Genomic DNA, 17,750 nt, shown 5'->3' on the forward strand with positions numbered 1-17,750 from the left:
CTGAATTCTTTAAAACAAAATGGCCGCCAGTCGGCCATTTCGAACTTGATCCGAAAAAAAAAATGACGTGCATCAAGGTCCTATTATGTTTAATGTATGTACCAAATTAGAATGAAATCCGTCCATGCATAACTGAGATCCGGGTCCGAAATGGTGAAAATGTGCGATTTCAATGCATTTTCGGCCTTAAAGCGGCCGCCATTTGGCTATCGTTAATGAGATCATGAAACAAATGCACATACATATTTGTGACATGATGTACCTTGTGTGTGTGAAGTTTGAACTTGATCAATCCAGACATGTCTCGGATACGGATCCAGAACTGAATTCTTTAAAACAAAATAGCCGCCAGTCGGCCATTTCGAACTTGATCCGAAAAAAAAAAAGACGTGCATCAAGGTCCTATTATGTTTAATGTATGTACCAAATTAGAATGAAATCCGTCCATGCATAACTGAGATCCGGGTCCGAAATGGTGAAAATGTGCGATTTCAATGCATTTTCGGCCTTAAAGCGGCCGCCATTTGGCTATCGTTAATGAGATCATGAAACAAATGCACATACATATTTGTGACATGATGTACCTTGTGTGTGTGAAGTTTGAACTCGATCAATCCAAGCATGTCTCAGATACGGATCCAGAACTGAATTCTTTAAAACAAAATGGCCGCCAGTCGGCCATTTCGAACCCGATCCAAAAAAAAAAATGATGTGCATCAAGGTCCTATTATGTTTAATGTATGTACCAAATTTGAACAAAATCCGTCCATGCATAACTGAGATCCGGGTCCGGAATGGTGAAAATGTGCGATTTTGATGCATTTTCGGCCTTAAAATGGCCGCTATTCGGCTATAGTTAATCAGATCATGAAAAAAATGCATGTGCATATGTCCCATATAATGTGTGATGTATGAGTGAAGTTTGAACTTAATCGGTCCATGCATGTTCGAGATACAGGTGATCACGAACGCACGGACGGACGCACACAGGGCAAAACACAAGTCCCCGTTTTCGGACTGCGTCCGAACGGGGACTAAATATGCAAATGAGCTCATTGATTCCTTGAAAAGCAAAACAACGTGCATCTCTATGGGTGGTCACTCTGTCTTTGTCTCAACAAAATCGATCCAGCCATCTCCGAGGAATGATGAACACACAAAGAATGAATTTTCGAGTTAAAAATGGGTGCCAGTCGGCCATATTTGATCAAATCGGGAAATGAATTGACGTGCACATGTATGGTTAGCCACTGTGTCTTTGTAACAAGTTTCAAAAAATTGGTCTAACAATCTCAGAGAAATCACTCCAGACGAACTGACAAAGGCAAAACTACATGCCCCTGCCAGACTTTGTCCGGGTGGGGGCTAAAAATAGCAGTCCATAGTCTGTAGCCACAGAGTTGCAAGCGATTTGTGTTATTTATGGTAGTTTTCAAAACTTCAATCGATTCACACAGAGATACTGATGCTTAAAATACAAATTAGAGGATTTAAAATTCAGAAGGTGTGTTATATATCACAGATGCATGCATCTTTTTTTAAGATTTCAATCAACTATTTTAAAACAAACAAATTGAGACATTTTGTATCAATCTGAAAGTTCCTCTATTTTCAGTCCTGATGGCAAGGGATTGAAAGTAACATTTCCTTCAATAACTACCACTCATTTTTTTCATACACACACAAGGTTATTACTGTTTTGTAAATTTCATTATATGATATAGTACATTTAAAAAAAAAAGTACAATATGGTATACCAGTACAAGTACTGTAAGTAGTATGTATGTATGTATGTATGTATGTGTATATATACATGTACCATGATCCTGGCTTTAATATTTTGCCTGCAATAGCGGTCACTTTACATGCACATATAGGTTTGAAAACTAAACGAGTGTTGCTGAATTGAGGTTAAAGTCAGTAGAATTTATTTCAGTTCCCATTCAAGTTTGTGTGCATTTGCATTTCACTATGTCAAAAAAATTACATTGCCAAAAATCTAATAAAGCTTCTAAAAGTAAATAAAACATTTAAAATTGTAACTGCAAATAGTGATCACGGTGGTTTCAAGTGGCTTTGGTATAACTTTTACAAAGATTTGATACAAAATTATGACCATATTCAACGACTTCATATTTTAGTCAAATATTTTGTTATACAACACACTGTAGTACTGGTTGCATGTCCCCCAACTGCCACATTACTTAAAATATTACCGGTAGTTATGCACATTATCAAGGTCACATGACTACATATATTTGAGGTATTGAATAATCTTTAATACAAAAACAATTAAATAACATCACTAACATAATTTGTTTCAATTTTCATTGGGATGAGAAGCAAAATTTTTTTTCTGGCATCTGCCAACGTGACTGTGTTCAGAATGAGAATAGCATAACATGACTTACAACCTTGACCACCGAGAATCTAGATGGATGGATACAAGCTAACTATCTTTTTAAAAGTGAGTATAAAAGACATTTGAAACAATGCAATCTGAGAATAATACATGATGATAGACTTCTGAACATTTTGCGAGGATAATACTGGGTACAATTTAGATGGGACCAAAAATGAACGAACAATATAGTTACATGAATAAATAAATTGCTATTTATGTTTCTCAAACAATACTGCATGTACTGTATTAATCCCAATGTCCCTTGTAAAATAATATAGCATGAATTGTATAAAAATGTCTAAATAATATACAGTAATATTTATAAGTAAAATCTGGTGACAAAAATACATGCCAGATTTCACTACTTGTCATTTTTTTATTTGTACTACATTGAACTTGTTAGACATTTCATCTATGATGATACGGACATGGTAATAAATAGACATTGAATTTGATATTCACAACGTTCTGTCTTGCCTTTCTGAGATGGATAGAATGCACCTATTTTGAATCAAATCTAAATTACTCTATTAGTCAGTTAAGAATAACTCGTCCATGCAAGGGGTCAGCAAAAGAAATAAATCTCTGGCTTCTAATGCATTTGCGGGCTTGATCCAATTATTAAGACGACAGATATTTCTGGCCACAAGAGCAAAATCTTTATCTCCATTGTTATCAGTTATACACTGTGATTGACTAAACCTGAAGAGGTTGGAATCAACATCTACTTGGTGAATAAAATTTCTGCAATCTGGGCGATCTGAAAAAAAAGATAAAGTGCATGCAAGGCCAAACAAAATTCAATATTTCTCCTATTATGGTATTTACAAACTCGTGCTGCTGACTAGTGATTTGTGTACAAGACACATTTGGCTTGCATATGCGGTTACCATCATTCAGCTAAACGAATCAACAAAAATGTCCTTACATTGACTATTTATTCTGTTTTCCGCATTGTAGGGTGCTATGAAAGCATGATGATCAAAGATGGACTAATATCACAACATCAATATTCAATGTGAACCATTTTTTATTAGGATATATATTTTGAGATTAACACCAAGCTCTCAATTTTTTTTTCCTGTATTATAGCCATTATATATGTCCCTTGTAGACCATTATCGCTGTTACCAATGCATCCAAGTGAACATACTTTTATATATTTTTTAGGTTAGTTGTGTTGAGTGTGTACCCAAAGCAGAATTCAAAAAAGCAATGCATGGCAGGATTTGATTTTTGGCCAAGTTAACTCAACATTGAAAGGGCTTGCAACTACATGAAAGTTCTGCTGACAATACACCTTTATACTGGTAGGTGATGAATATAGTTTGACAAACAAAGATGGGTTTGCAGTGTGCATGGGATTTCAAATATTGGCATGGGGCAATTAAACTATTGCAACTTCTACATGAATATGTTTACAAATAGGTCAGTGTCAGCAAAAAAATCAGCAATTTCTAAGAACTTTCATTTAACTGTTTTGAACAACCTTAATTTGTTACTTGGTTAATCAAACTTATAATTAGGCTAATAACATACTTAGAAGTTCAGGACAATCATACATAATTTCCGGAATACCAGATACAGTGTCTCCTTTAGTTTGTTTTCTTATTCTATGATGATTCCATCTCACCACTACTTCATCAATTTCTGTCTGCAAAACTTCCATGTAACAATATTGCACTGACATGCTAAAAGTAGATACAAACACAAAATATATTGCACTAAATTTAAGCCATTATTATTAAAACTATAGGTCTGGGTTTTAAGTAATAAACTGAATGTTGTTCCACAACAAAACTCTTCAGAAACATTCAAGCATGGAATATGTCAGACTTGTTTCTATTTGAGAAGTCAATGTATCTTGTTCTCAAGTACCCATATTAAAACAACAAATTGACCAGGCAACTTTATAATTTGAAAGGTGGCCATCAAGAAGTTCTTTGTATTTTAATACAAAATATATAGATAAACCTTGCACTATAACCATTTGATTATGGTTTATTTCAATCCTGGAATTGCAGGCATTTGGGCAATCCCAGCCCTCAGTGGCCAAGAGAGCCATGTATGCCTTTTCTGATCTTGTTCGGTAACACTTATAATCAAAGTTAAACTGTAAATAGCTCCCATGTGATCAGAGCATGTATTATAAAGGTATTGGCTTTGCCGAATGAGTGAATGTAATTGCATGTAGGTCAATCCATCAATAAAATTGACCAAGATGTCTGAGAATCTATGACATACTGTATATAGAAACACATGATTTTGATATGGGCATTTTGAAAAACATGCAAGGACACTATACTTGTAAACAAAGGGCACTAATGAGGCACTCTATGAATGAGGTATTTCTAGAGGTCGGGGTTTGTCTCGTCTGCAGTTGAATAATTTTTGCTTTGATTTTCTTATGGGTTTTTTTCCCAATGCGATTTAATTTCACTTGTTTTTTTTTAATTCTTGGTAATTTGTGTCATTAGCGATGGAGTAGTAAAAAACGCAATTAACCTCAGTGCAGCAAATCAGGATAGATCTTCCTGACGCAATGGGCAAATTTCGCTATTTTCGCTGTGACAAGTAAAATCTCCAAAATTAAATCTACGTGAACATGTAAAGTAACAACAGATTCTTGAAATTAAATCATCAAAATAGTACAACTAAAAAGTCTGTACAACATACCTAGAACAAATAAATCAAAACATCGTAGTTTAATGTTCGTCCGGACTTTGAACCATTGAAAGTAAGTGATCCAGCCCTTACATATGCCAACGATTGAAATTTGTTTAATTGCTATCAAATTATCGCTCGGAAAAAAAAAAAATTCATTTGTGAGACGTGCTTTTGATAGAAACCGAAGATCGCGATGAGTGCATTTTTGTTTAAAAATGTAAAATAGGAATCAACTGCTTCGTTTTATTTGAGTAAGATGGAAACCATGCAAAAACAAATGTGAAACATTACTGTATGCTCGAGGAGAAGACACTGGGAGTCTTGTGCAAAGAGATTGTTTACAAATTAGATCACATTGGAAGTACTTTCAGTCAAGTTGTGTAGCTCCAATGCGTAAAATAGAAAATTTATATCTTGAATAAAACTGACAAACTTCCTTGCTGTTGCTGTCGGGTGTCTGCCTTATACATGGATTAAGTGTAGACGCGGGGATTCAGCTTTCCTTTTCTCTGCTCGTGGCATCGCAATAGCGATGAAGGTCAGTACTGGGTTGAACCGACAGCCATGGCCACTATATTTTGAATGATCATAAATAATTTTTGAACCCAATAGTTGTGATCACTGTGATTATTATATGAATTTCTTGCAAAGTCTGGAACGATACTGAAAAACAATCGTTGCTTTCCTTCTATATTCATGCTTGAAAGTAGGCCGAAGTATCCGCAGGTGAATACGAGTTTCCAGATACTAAGTTAGGATCGATCAGTTCACACAAATTGTTCTGTTCTGATTCATCATTGCAAAACATTGGCATGGAAACGGCCCAGCTTGAGGGAAACAGTATCGTGGAAAGAAAGAATAGTATCGGACCCGATACCCTTAAAAGACCTGATGAGTACACTGCAGAATCGCGGGCGAAACGAAAGTTATGCGGCTATTGTCTAAGCGACGCAGGCCCGAGGAGGCGACAGAATACGTTATTGCAATATGCAAATTAGGCTACTCACCCTAGTCAAATATTTGTTAAGAAACTTTAAGGACTCTAAGTTATAAATTAACAAGTCATTTAAAATGACACAGTCTCCGTTAAATTTTTGAAAGTTCTCTTTGTGCTCGTTATATTAAAGCGGAGGGGTTGTCGCAAGCGTGTCCTTGAAACTTGAGTTCCAAGTGGCGATTATTTATATACATCAAAACACGTGTTCCGTGTAGTAGTAATATGGCCAAAAATAAAAACAGCCGTTATTCAGCCATCTTTGATCTGATTATGAAACACATTGATATGTATGATGTATGTGCCAAATATGAATGAAAATGGTACATAAATTGTGGAAATATAGCAGTAAGGCCAAAAAGTTGGATGGCTGCCAATCGGCCATCCTTGACCAGATTTTGAAACAAATTGTCATGGACATGCATCCTAACATGTATAAAGTACATGTATGTGCCAAATTTGAATGAAAACTGACAGAGCACGTCCAAGATACCACATAAAAAAAACAAAAAAACAAGATGGCTGCCAGTCGGCCATCTTTGATCCAATTGTGAAATAAATCGTCATGGACATGTATCCTAACATGTATAATCTATGTACCAAGTTTGAATGAAAACTGACAAAGCATGTCCAAAATACAACATTTTAAAAAAACAAGATGGCTGCCAGTCGGCCATTTTGAATCAAATCGCTAAACCACTGCCTGTGCATATGTCCCACATAAAGTACTAGGCACATGCAAAGAATGAACAGAATCGGTCCAAGGGATTCTGAGATATGACTCCGGACGGTCGCACAGACGGACAGACGGACAGAGACCCAATTATAAGTCCCTGTTTTCGGACTTCGTCCGAACGGGGACTAATTAATGCAATAATTGACTAATTAATATGCATGGATTTGCACCAAAATCTAATCAGCACATCTACTCATCATATATTAGCTGTGTACCAAATTTCATTTGAATTGAAATTGTAGATCTTGAGTTATCAGTGGAACAAATTTTAGTCACAGAGTCACAGAGACCGATACCACATAAGCTCCATTTCACGGGAGCTAAAAATGGCAAAACTATATACCAGGTAATATACTCACACATGTACAGGATTTCCTAATTGCAAATGCCCATTTGTTACCAAAACCTGCAGTAAAATGTATCAAAACATTAACAAAGTCAAGCAATATAAATGCTAAAATAAATAAATGCAATATAGGATGCTAGCTAGCTGGCTGGCAGGTATTAAAAGTGTAAGGGAGCTAACATATTTTAAACATTTTAGCAACGTCACACTACTGTGCTCAGAAGAGCTCTTTTTAGCTCCAGGCTATTTACAAAACATGGATTACAAGTGAACGCATGTCCAAGTTATCACATTTTAAACAAACAAGATGGCCGCCAGTCAGCCATATTTGATCAAATTGCAATTGCATCCATTTATGGCATGCTAAATATCAATGAAAATGATACATGGGTGACAGAGATCTAGTAATATGTCCAAAAATAAAAACAGCCGTTTTTTGGCCATCTTTGATCTGATTATGAAACAAAGTGCCATGTATAATGTATGTACCAAATATGAATGAAAATGGTACATACATCTTGGAAATATAGTAGTAAGACCAAAAAGTCAGATGGCTGTCAATCGGCCATCCTTGATCCGATTTTGAAACAAATTGTCATGGACATGTATCCTAACGTGTTTACAGTATATGCCAAATTTGAACGAAAACTGACAAAGCATGTCCAAGATACCACATTTAAAAAAAAAAACAAGATGCCTGATAGTCGGTCATCTTTTATCCAATTGCAAAAGAAATTGTCATGGACATGTATCCTAACATGTATAATCTATGTACCAAGTTTGAATGAAAACTGACGGAGCATGTCTAAAATACAACATTTTCAAAAAACAAATCGCTAAACCACTGCATGTGCATATGTCCCACATAAAATACTAGGCATATGCAAAGAATGAACAGAATCGAGCGAAAGGATTCTGAAATGCGACTCCAGACGGTCGGACGCACAGACAGACACACGAATACATGTACGTTCGGAGGACATGTATCCCAACATGTATAATCTATGTACCAAATTTGAATGAAAACTGATAAAGCATGTCCAAAATACAACATTTTCAAAAAAACAAGATGGTTGCCAGTCAGCCATTTTGAATCAAATCGCTAAACCACTGCATGTACATATGTCCCACATAAAGTACTAAAGGATTCTGAAATACGACTCCGGACGGACAGAGACCGAAATATAAGTCCCCGTTTTCGGACTTCGTCTGAACGGGGACTAAAAAATAAATAAAAAGTTTTAAATTAGTGCTCATCATGTTATATTTTTAGTATACCAGCATTACCTTGAAGTGGTCAATCCACCAATCAGAACTGTGTATTCTAAAAATTCCCCACCATCTCTCAATGCGCTGTGAAAAAATGGAAAGAGCTGTAAGGAAGGTAACCTTTTTGCAGTCAGCCAATGCAAATTATTTATCCAAATGTTTTTTTTGGGAAACATGTTGCATACTGGTGTGAGCTGGCTTTTGGACTAGCAGGTACCAGTAAATCTCATGAACATAAAATACATGTCACTGCTGAGAAACTCTGTATTTTAATTTATTTTAATATTATCCCCTTTCCTCTTGTGTCATTGACTGAGTCTTTTATTTTTTTCCAGCATGTTTCATAAGTAGAATATTATTGCATACAATACCAATAATACTTGCACTGGAACAGGTGTATTTCAAAGTACACAAATACATATGGAACAGCCAGATTGAAAATCGAGTAGAACAAATTACACCATTGGTATAGTGTGTCACTTTAACTCGAATGAACAAACAGTACCATATCATGCTACGATGTATGTATTTGACTGTACTTGACTTCACTCGTTAAAGTACATGTATATAGTCCAAAACATGGATTTAAATGCATAAACACTGTGGCATGCCCATGCAAGCAGTATGAAATGTTTACAAGCCTAGATAATCACCGACCTGATTTGAAGTTGATGATCCATACCAATAGCTGTTATGAGAAAATACATCTTCGCCATTAGCTCGCAACATTGCCTGAAGTGTCATAATCACACCAGTCTCTGTACCCCTATCTGCTCGGATTATCCTAGGGCAACCTTGAAAGAAATACTACATGAATGTCATACAGTCCTGTGTTTGAAAAGGACATAAAAAAATAATATATACATATGGCATTTATACACCCATCTTCTGTAACAGCTAGAATTAGTCCACAGTGGAAATTATAATTGTTACCACTGAGCAGAAATCAACAGGAGCTATAAAAGACTCCAGACTGCTCTATGGAAACTGAGGACACTAAATTACCATGATAGGAAAATAAATGGTCAAACAACTGTGTCAATGTATTCTGTAGCAAACTGTTCTGCATCAGTCAGCACTTTCAATTTGCATATGAAAAAATAAGTTGTTTCTTAATAAGTTTTGGTAAGGGATTAACAGTGAAAATCAAGGAAAAGACCAATTCAGGATATTTTGAAAAATATTTAATATTATTCTTTATCAACATGCGAAGCTTGATTGATATCTGCTGCACAATTGCACATTCAGACAAGGAATCATTTTTGTATCTTATAAAATCAGGTTTAAACAAAATCTATTCATTGAATCCAGCACTAAAATGGGCAACAGTATAGACCAAAAAAAACTTATGTTGCCCTCAAGTCGGAAAACTAAAAAATTGGGTCGGTCAGTCGGATTTTTTAAATTAATTTGAAATTTATTAGTTGATCCAGCTTTTGCTGTCATGCACACAGCAAACGTGTTTGCCATCGCTGTACACATGTACATACACACGATGACAAACCCGGAAGTGAGAATACCGACAGCACTAAAACAACGTGCAAAAGCCATCGTTTTGTTTGTGATGTAAGCGGATAAGAGTTTTAATATAAAATGTCATGTTTTGTAAATTCAATAAAATTTTGTGCATTTCATGTATTAAAAATTATATTTACTACAACAAACATATTGTTTTTGATTCAAAATAATGTTTTTATTTAATTAAGAAAATACTTGGTGCGGCGATATTTTTAATATTGTGCACCAACTATCAGTCGAATCGTAAATGTCAAAATGGCCTGAAATGCAAAAGACTCTTGCAAAAGACTCTGAAATGCTCTTCAGACTTCATAGTATTCGGAACATGCCAGAGAAATACAGATCAACCTGAGGTTCAAAGTTGCCACTTATCCCCCGGGACCCTGGGGATCAAACAACTGTTTAAAATGGTGACTTTTCAATATTTGATATTATTATGTAGGGACAAAAAATGATAAATATCCTGATTTGTTACCTTTTTGTTTCTTCACTACCTCTAAATAGTACGCAGCCACTTTCTTTGGATCATGATTTGAAGCTCCTACTTTTAACCAAAGAATCTTCCGAGAAAACCTACAAAAATTTATATGAATTTGTAATAATATTGTTATAGGTACAATGCTGTTGCTACATGGAACAAATATTTATAAACTAATTGCGTCAACAGTAATTTCAGACAGTGTGAAGAGAAAGACGATACACATTTATGTATACTGGTGTAACTATCAGAATTTACTAACCCGTCAATGCAACCATAAATAGGTAAACCATATTGAGAAAGTTTGTCGTACCCATCTATTAATGATATAAAAAAAAAAATATATCTGTTCAAAGGTTGAGGTTTAAAAGGCATCATCATGCAAGGAACACAACCACTTGATTGCATGTAGTATAATTATATATAAACATAGCGTAATTATTACAACCTTGCCTGTTGAGAATCTATTTATTAAATAACAAATAAGAATGCAAAAACAATGCACCGATTGCCTGGTATCTTTCTTTTGCTCGGCAAAAGTGAGAATAAACATTCTATTAAACATTATATTCACATTAAATGCTAACGTACCACATAAGTGCTGGGGAATTCTCGGATAAATGCATTGTCACATTAGCGAGACCTTGCACACGTGTAAGTCAAAATTGACAACACCTAAATACAAATCAACATTCTGCACAAGATCAGAAGGCTGACCAAAAGCAGTGGCATGAATAAATTGGGATGAATTGACTTGTGAGATGAAAGTGAATTGACTAACAGAACATATTGTTCACAGACAATGTACTGATGCATAGTCCCAACTGGAATAGAAAAACATGGAAGTGCTACATCAAATTACATGTATTACAAATAAAATTACCAATGTGCCAGACATAATTTGGACCTTTACATCGATATTCCCGTCTTATTAAGCGACGACTATGACGCTGTTGCACTCCTACAGGGTCAATGATTCTAACCATCTCTCGTACCAAATCTCTGAAAAATAACAAATTTTAATGCTAACAAGCTTTATATACACCTTTATTTTCTAATTTAATTATTTCCATACTATTGTGCCTCTTGTGAGTGAAAAAAACTTCAAACTATAATCTAATAAAAACGAATAATCTTTCCCGGAACAATACAAAACTACAATGTACCAGTATATAGAATATTAATTTTGTTGATTATTTGTTATACTTTCTGTGAATTAATTTATAATAAAATTACAATATTAACACAATGCCGACTTACTACTTTTACTGATTTTGGCACTTACAAAATAGAGGTCCAAAAACAGTAGTCTAAGTATCAACGAATTCATGCACATCACTTTCATATAATAAGGTACTTGTACTGTTTCAGACTGGTGTACTGATTTAAGCAGGTAAAGTATGTTGTATATTTCTAGATGTATAACTATTGCATACATTTCAATGGTATACAGTTACGGCTGTTTTTATTCCACTTCTGTACATGAATTTAAACATTTGTTCATCAGAGAGAGGCTTTATTAACAGCCAATCAGATGGTAAGGCGCAACACTTGAATTCATATTTTCTCCAGTTATATAGTTCAATAGCTCTTTTTTGCATGCAGTGATTTCTGTCCCTACTTTGAATTGTATAATATTGTTCCAGTAAATAAAAGGGTATTCTCTGTAGAGATATACCTGCATCTACTTTTTATCAACTACATAGTACCTGTACCATGTTCTCCACAACATTTTATGAAAATTTGGTGTCATCTTAGTCTTTCTTTTGATCAACAAAAACACAAGTTGAATAAAATTACATATCGGTCAGGTTACACTGCCTCCACGAATAGTTGGAAACGCTATTGGTATAAAAGGTGTGAACAGTATGCTATTGATTTCTAGCGGATGTCGTAGTTTTGCATTTTTTTTTATATTTACTTCATTGAGTTGACATTGTCGTCATGTTAGCCCCTCAAACAATTATTTGTATTCACCACGTTGGATTAGGGGAATATTAAATTGTGGAATGAATGGGTTGCGATATTATTGATTTCCATAGCACTTTCACAAAAATGTTCACAAAAAATTATGCACATTTTATCAAAATATTTACATACCATCTGAATTTACTGTTTGAAAATGATTAGGGTCTGTTGGGAAACAGTCAAAGACAAGATTTTCGCCATTATTTTCATCATGGATTGTTTTTGGTGAAAAACCCCCAACTTGTTAATGTCAAAAATAAGGGATGGGTTTATGTACCAAGAAGGAGCTTATGATGGGGGAAGTATGCTAGTCGAAAGGAGTGTGGTTTTGGTTGTACATAATGTGTACAGCATGTTCATAGTAGTTTTGTCTCGTTATGGCGATGGCTGAAAATTAAATCTATTTTTGGCGAAATATTTGCATGTTTTTGAACCACTATTTTTCTAATGATAGTAAAAATTGCTGACATTATTGTCAAACAGTTGTAATTTTATACTGTATTTACCAACTATTGTACATGTATTTTCACTAAAACTAGTTTATCAGCAATACAAGTTTTGTTTTTCACTTTTGTACTAATGTTTGTCATGTCACGCCAATAAAACATAAAAGCAAAGTTTACAGAAGTTTTCACACGTGCAATATGAATTGTTATGTTCGTTGTTGACGTATAATGCAAGATGTATAAATTCAATCCCAAGTACCTAATTTAACGTTTATTTTATGCACCATTGATTCTCAAGAATATAAAATAGAAAATTACCTTGTTACTTTTAAACCATGCTTTATTCTTAATATTGCCAATATTTCATTTGCAGAAAGAATGCTACCAGCTCCAGTATTCATTTCAGTCTGAAATAGTATAAATTTAAAAGGATATTAATTAAACTCCTTATGTAAGTGAATTATGGTCCATTCAAAACTATACTGACACCTAGCTCTCAGGTTAGCAAAAGAGTACAGTATATAGAAGTGACTGAGGTTGAGCATCCAAAAATAATACAGTGGCTTTGAAGTGTGTGGACTTGTTACAGCATTGCAACTAGATACATACCATTATAGCTGCCAATATATCATTAAAAGGTGATAATGCCTTGTGGCCCCTTCTATAGAGCCCAAGATTACCAAGAATGTACCTTCGGAAATAAGAAAATCTGTTGAACACAAGAAGAAAGAAACAACGACACATATGTATACCTATATCCAGAAGCATACAATAAGAACATATGACATAATCATTTTAGATTATCAATTTTAATGAAAAGTGGGAAAATAGTAATTAATGTGATATTACTAAATGAACCTTTGCATGTATGTTATGTAAATGTAATTCTGACACAACTAGCTGTTGTGCCAGTTCACTTGCATTAAAGAGTGTGCAAATAACACCTAGTGAGAAGGATATATTTAATTGCAATGAAAACAAACATTGTTGGCTCACATGTGTCTTTAATAGCGGAAATACAGTAATTGTAATTGTATAAAGGTCATAAAGAGCAAACTACCTGAAATTAACTCCATGATTCTTTACCATTAGATAATAAATTAATGCTTGGGAATATCCATATGAAAAATATTTTTTCAACCAAGCTTGTTGCTCTGTAAAATAATTGGAGATGAAGTACATGTAGTAATTTAATAGTTTCATTTTGTGAATAGCCAAAAGTAAGTTTTTTATACAAATCTGATACTAAATACTTACCTGTACATGTACATTAATAAACATCATCCACATTGATTTGGATACATAAAGTAATATATGGACAAAGCACCATGACTAAATTAATATGCAGAGGTATGTGCTACAGCATATTATTTTTTTTATGTACAAGTTTCTAATTTAAAGATGACAAGCCATGCATGGCACAGTCCCAGTTAGTTATCAAATTTAAGATATATAGTTTTGTTTATAGTAATATAGTTGGAATATAACCATGACATGAATATGATTTTTTAACATTAAAATGATTGAGATTTGTATCTGATCGTCAAACAAGTACTTGTCCATATTGAGATATATTGCTCTGGAACAGCATTCAAAATCAGCCATTTTGAATACATACATATACATATACATATATATATATATATAACATGATGTATAACGAATATATAAAATTTGAATATAATCAGTCAAAGCATTTAAGAGTTATGGAAGCCCAATCATTGAAAAAAAAAAATTGCTGCTAGTCAGCCATTTTGAAACCAATTTGAAAAATAAAATGACGTGCATCAGGAACCTGTAATGTCTAATGTTATAAGTTTGAACAAAGTCCATCAATAAATGCGAGAAATGCTTGATATTTGAGGATTTTTTTAGCAAAAAAATGGCCACCATTCGGCCATTTTGAATAGGATCATCAAACCAATATATCTGTCTATCTGTGACATGATGTATAATGAATTTTTAAAATTTGAACATAATCAGTGAAAGCAAGTCAGATATATAGCACGATAACCACATTCATTAAAACAAAATGGCCGCCAGTCGGCCATTTTGAATCTAATCAGAAAAACAATATTATTAAGGTCCCATAATGTCTAATGTATACACCTAGTTTGAACAAAATCCATCTGTAAACACCCGAGAAATGCTTAATTTTTATGATTTTTTAGCACAAAATCGGCCATCTTGAATCAGATTGTAAAACAAAATGATGGGCATGAAGGTCCTAACGTATATACCAATTTTGAACAAAATCCATCTGTAAACAGCCGAAAAATGCTTGATTTTGATGATGTTTAGCACAATAAGATCATCAAACCAATATATCTGTCTATCTATGACACGATGTATAATGAATATTTAAAATTTGAACATAATCAGTGAAAGCAATGCAGACATATGGCACGAGAACCACATTCATTAAAACAAAATGGCCGCAAGTCGGTCATTTTGAATCTAATCAGAAAAACAAAATTATTTGCATCAAGGTCCCATAATGTCTAATGTATACACCAAGTTTGAACAAAATCCATCTGTAAACAGTTGAGAAATGCTTGATTTTTATGATTTTTTAGCACAAAAATGGTCGCCATTCGGCTATCTTGAATCAGATTGTAAAACAAAATGATGTGCATATGTATAATATCATATATGATGTATGTGTGAAGTTTGCTGGTGATTGGTCCAGGCATTTCCAAGATACAGGTCCGGACGCACGCATAGACACACTGAGGTCAAAACATGAGTCCCCGTTTTCGGACTACGTCCGAACGGGGACTAAAAACAAAGACAGATGGAAACCCAAAACATAAGGCAGACAAAGATGACATGCTCATTCCAGTGCAACTATTTTGTGGTACTTTAGTAATAATAGTAGAGTTAATGAAGAAAAGACAAAAACCATGGCAAAGCGATGCACAAGGACAGCAACTTTAAATAACATAATTCACTAGAGATGTACATGTACTTTCAAGTTGTTATTTGCACTTACCTAATGTTACAGTCATATTGGCGTTGAGGTAAAAGGCATATACCAGTTTTCGATTTAACTGAAAAAAACAAACAAACAGATTACTGAACTTGACTAACCCAGTACAGTATTTTTATATCCTTAGAACTCTCCAAAATTGCCCCCCCCCCCTCCAAAGTTTATATACAGTACCCAATGTAGCAAAAATGTGTCACAAGCTGGTGATGTGGAAACTAAAATTTCACTACAGTGATAATAATCCGGTAATAACAAATTAAATTGTTCAAATGAATTAAACACTTACCATGCAAGCAGTGGTGTTTTGAAACTTAAGTGCTAAAAAATATAAGTGAACCCACTTGGCCATGGTTGATATCTGTGTCATTACTCATATTTTCTCTATAAAAGTTCTTGAAGGACACACGGAAACAATTACCGCTTAAAGTGGTGACTGTTCTCCCTGTTATACCATGTGAACCATAAGATGTTAGTTTATTTTCTCTAACTTGACATACAACTGTAAATGGAACATTTGCTGGAATTCGAAGTAATTTAGTGAATACCACAGGAAAAGTACTTTTATGTCTTGCATTAATGACTGTTTGCCTGACTACTTTATTTTGATGATCCAAGATAGTTGCAACCACAGTGATAACTTCATTGGGATTACCGAATAAATTCACACCAAGCAGATTTGTTGTAGTGTCAGTTGCAAATGAAATCCGATCTCCCTCAAATTCTGATCCCTTCCAATTTGTTGGATTGTTCTCCACACAGAAACGACTTACCACATTAGCTCTCAATTCTGGAACAACATTTCTGGCAACTGTATTGAAAATATCTGATGCAAATGTATTGTCTATTTCTGGATGACTAACCATAGCCTGCAATAACTCATGAGCTTCTTCAAAACACAAAAGATTTTTCTCAATTACATTGTTTACAGCTTCTCTGCTCAAAGACAAAAACCTAATGTAAGGAACGAAATTCTCGAAACAGAAGGGAATGTCCCTGTCTTGAATATCAACGGCTCGCTCTTTTTTGTCGACCCACTTAAAAAGTGCATTCAGCACTAGATCTTCATTCACGGCTAAAGTAACACGTTCAATTATTTTTATTACATTTTCCTGTGTTAACTGGACAAAATCTTCTAGAGATCTGGCATTATTTAACAAGATCACAGCATTCTCATCAATTACATGTAGGCAATTGCCATACACAGTATGAAGCTGATAAGTTTCACTGTACTGCAAAAGTTCAAAGGACTCCATTATAAGTAATGTAGAGTTTATAAATAATTCACATTTCCTTTGTAAACTTCCAATGAGATAAAAACTGCATATCTCCACATAGTCTCGAACATTATCACCATTTAAAATGATATTGTCATAATACAAGTCATCAATGACTTTTTTCATCAGTTGAGAATCAAAGTTCATACATTTTATATTATGAATAGGTGTACTAGCTTTATCTTCTACTTCAGCCCATACCCCTAACTTTGCTGCAAAGACATCTGAGTAGAGTTTTAAAACCAAAGAATGTGCTCTTATTTCATTGTCATCCCTTAATTTTAATAGACAGTCATTTTCAGGGCCTCCTCTTCTATAGGATGCTTGTAAAATCTGAGCAAGTGACATTTTTATGCCAACTATGTCTGGAAAGAAGACAAAGACACCATTGCATATATAGTTTACTTTGGAATAATTGGTGCCACTTAGACCAGTACAGCACTGTGCTCTTACCATGTCTTATAATAGTAAATATTCCAGTTAGATCAGTTTCCATGTAGACTGCCAAACTTACCAGAAATAATTGGTGCCACTTAGACCAGTACAGTAGTGTGCTCTTACCATGTCTTATAATAGTAAATATTCCAGTTAGATCAGCTTCCATGTAGACTGCCAAACTTACCAGAAATAATTGGTGCCACTTGGACCAGTACAGTACTGT

General features: G+C 34.3%; 2 protein-coding genes across 2 annotated transcripts; both read right to left on the reverse strand.

Annotated features, from left to right (window-relative positions):
• Positions 1-2,257: 2,257 nt before the first annotated feature.
• Positions 2,258-13,227, reverse strand: LOC146746116 (uncharacterized). Its single transcript, XM_085499701.1, has 9 exons — positions 13,145-13,227; positions 11,296-11,414; positions 10,675-10,729; positions 10,410-10,507; positions 9,074-9,210; positions 8,435-8,500; positions 7,161-7,207; positions 3,944-4,095; positions 2,258-3,164 (listed from the first exon to the last, which is right to left on the reverse strand). Exons 1-9 carry the CDS (start codon positions 13,225-13,227, stop codon positions 2,935-2,937), a joined length of 987 nt encoding a protein of 328 aa, XP_085355827.1. The 3' UTR covers positions 2,258-2,934.
• A 2,899-nt stretch (positions 13,228-16,126) lies between these two features.
• Positions 16,127-17,545, reverse strand: LOC146746117 (BTB/POZ domain-containing protein 6-A-like). The gene has a single exon (XM_085498988.1). The coding sequence runs from the start codon at positions 17,543-17,545 to the stop codon at positions 16,127-16,129; it is 1,419 nt and encodes a 472-aa protein (XP_085355114.1).
• Positions 17,546-17,750: the final 205 nt, after the last annotated feature.

Source organism: Saccoglossus kowalevskii, chromosome 5, assembly GCF_978046115.1.
Source record: "Saccoglossus kowalevskii chromosome 5, keSacKowa6.1, whole genome shotgun sequence".
Taxonomy (NCBI): domain Eukaryota; kingdom Metazoa; phylum Hemichordata; class Enteropneusta; family Harrimaniidae; genus Saccoglossus; species Saccoglossus kowalevskii.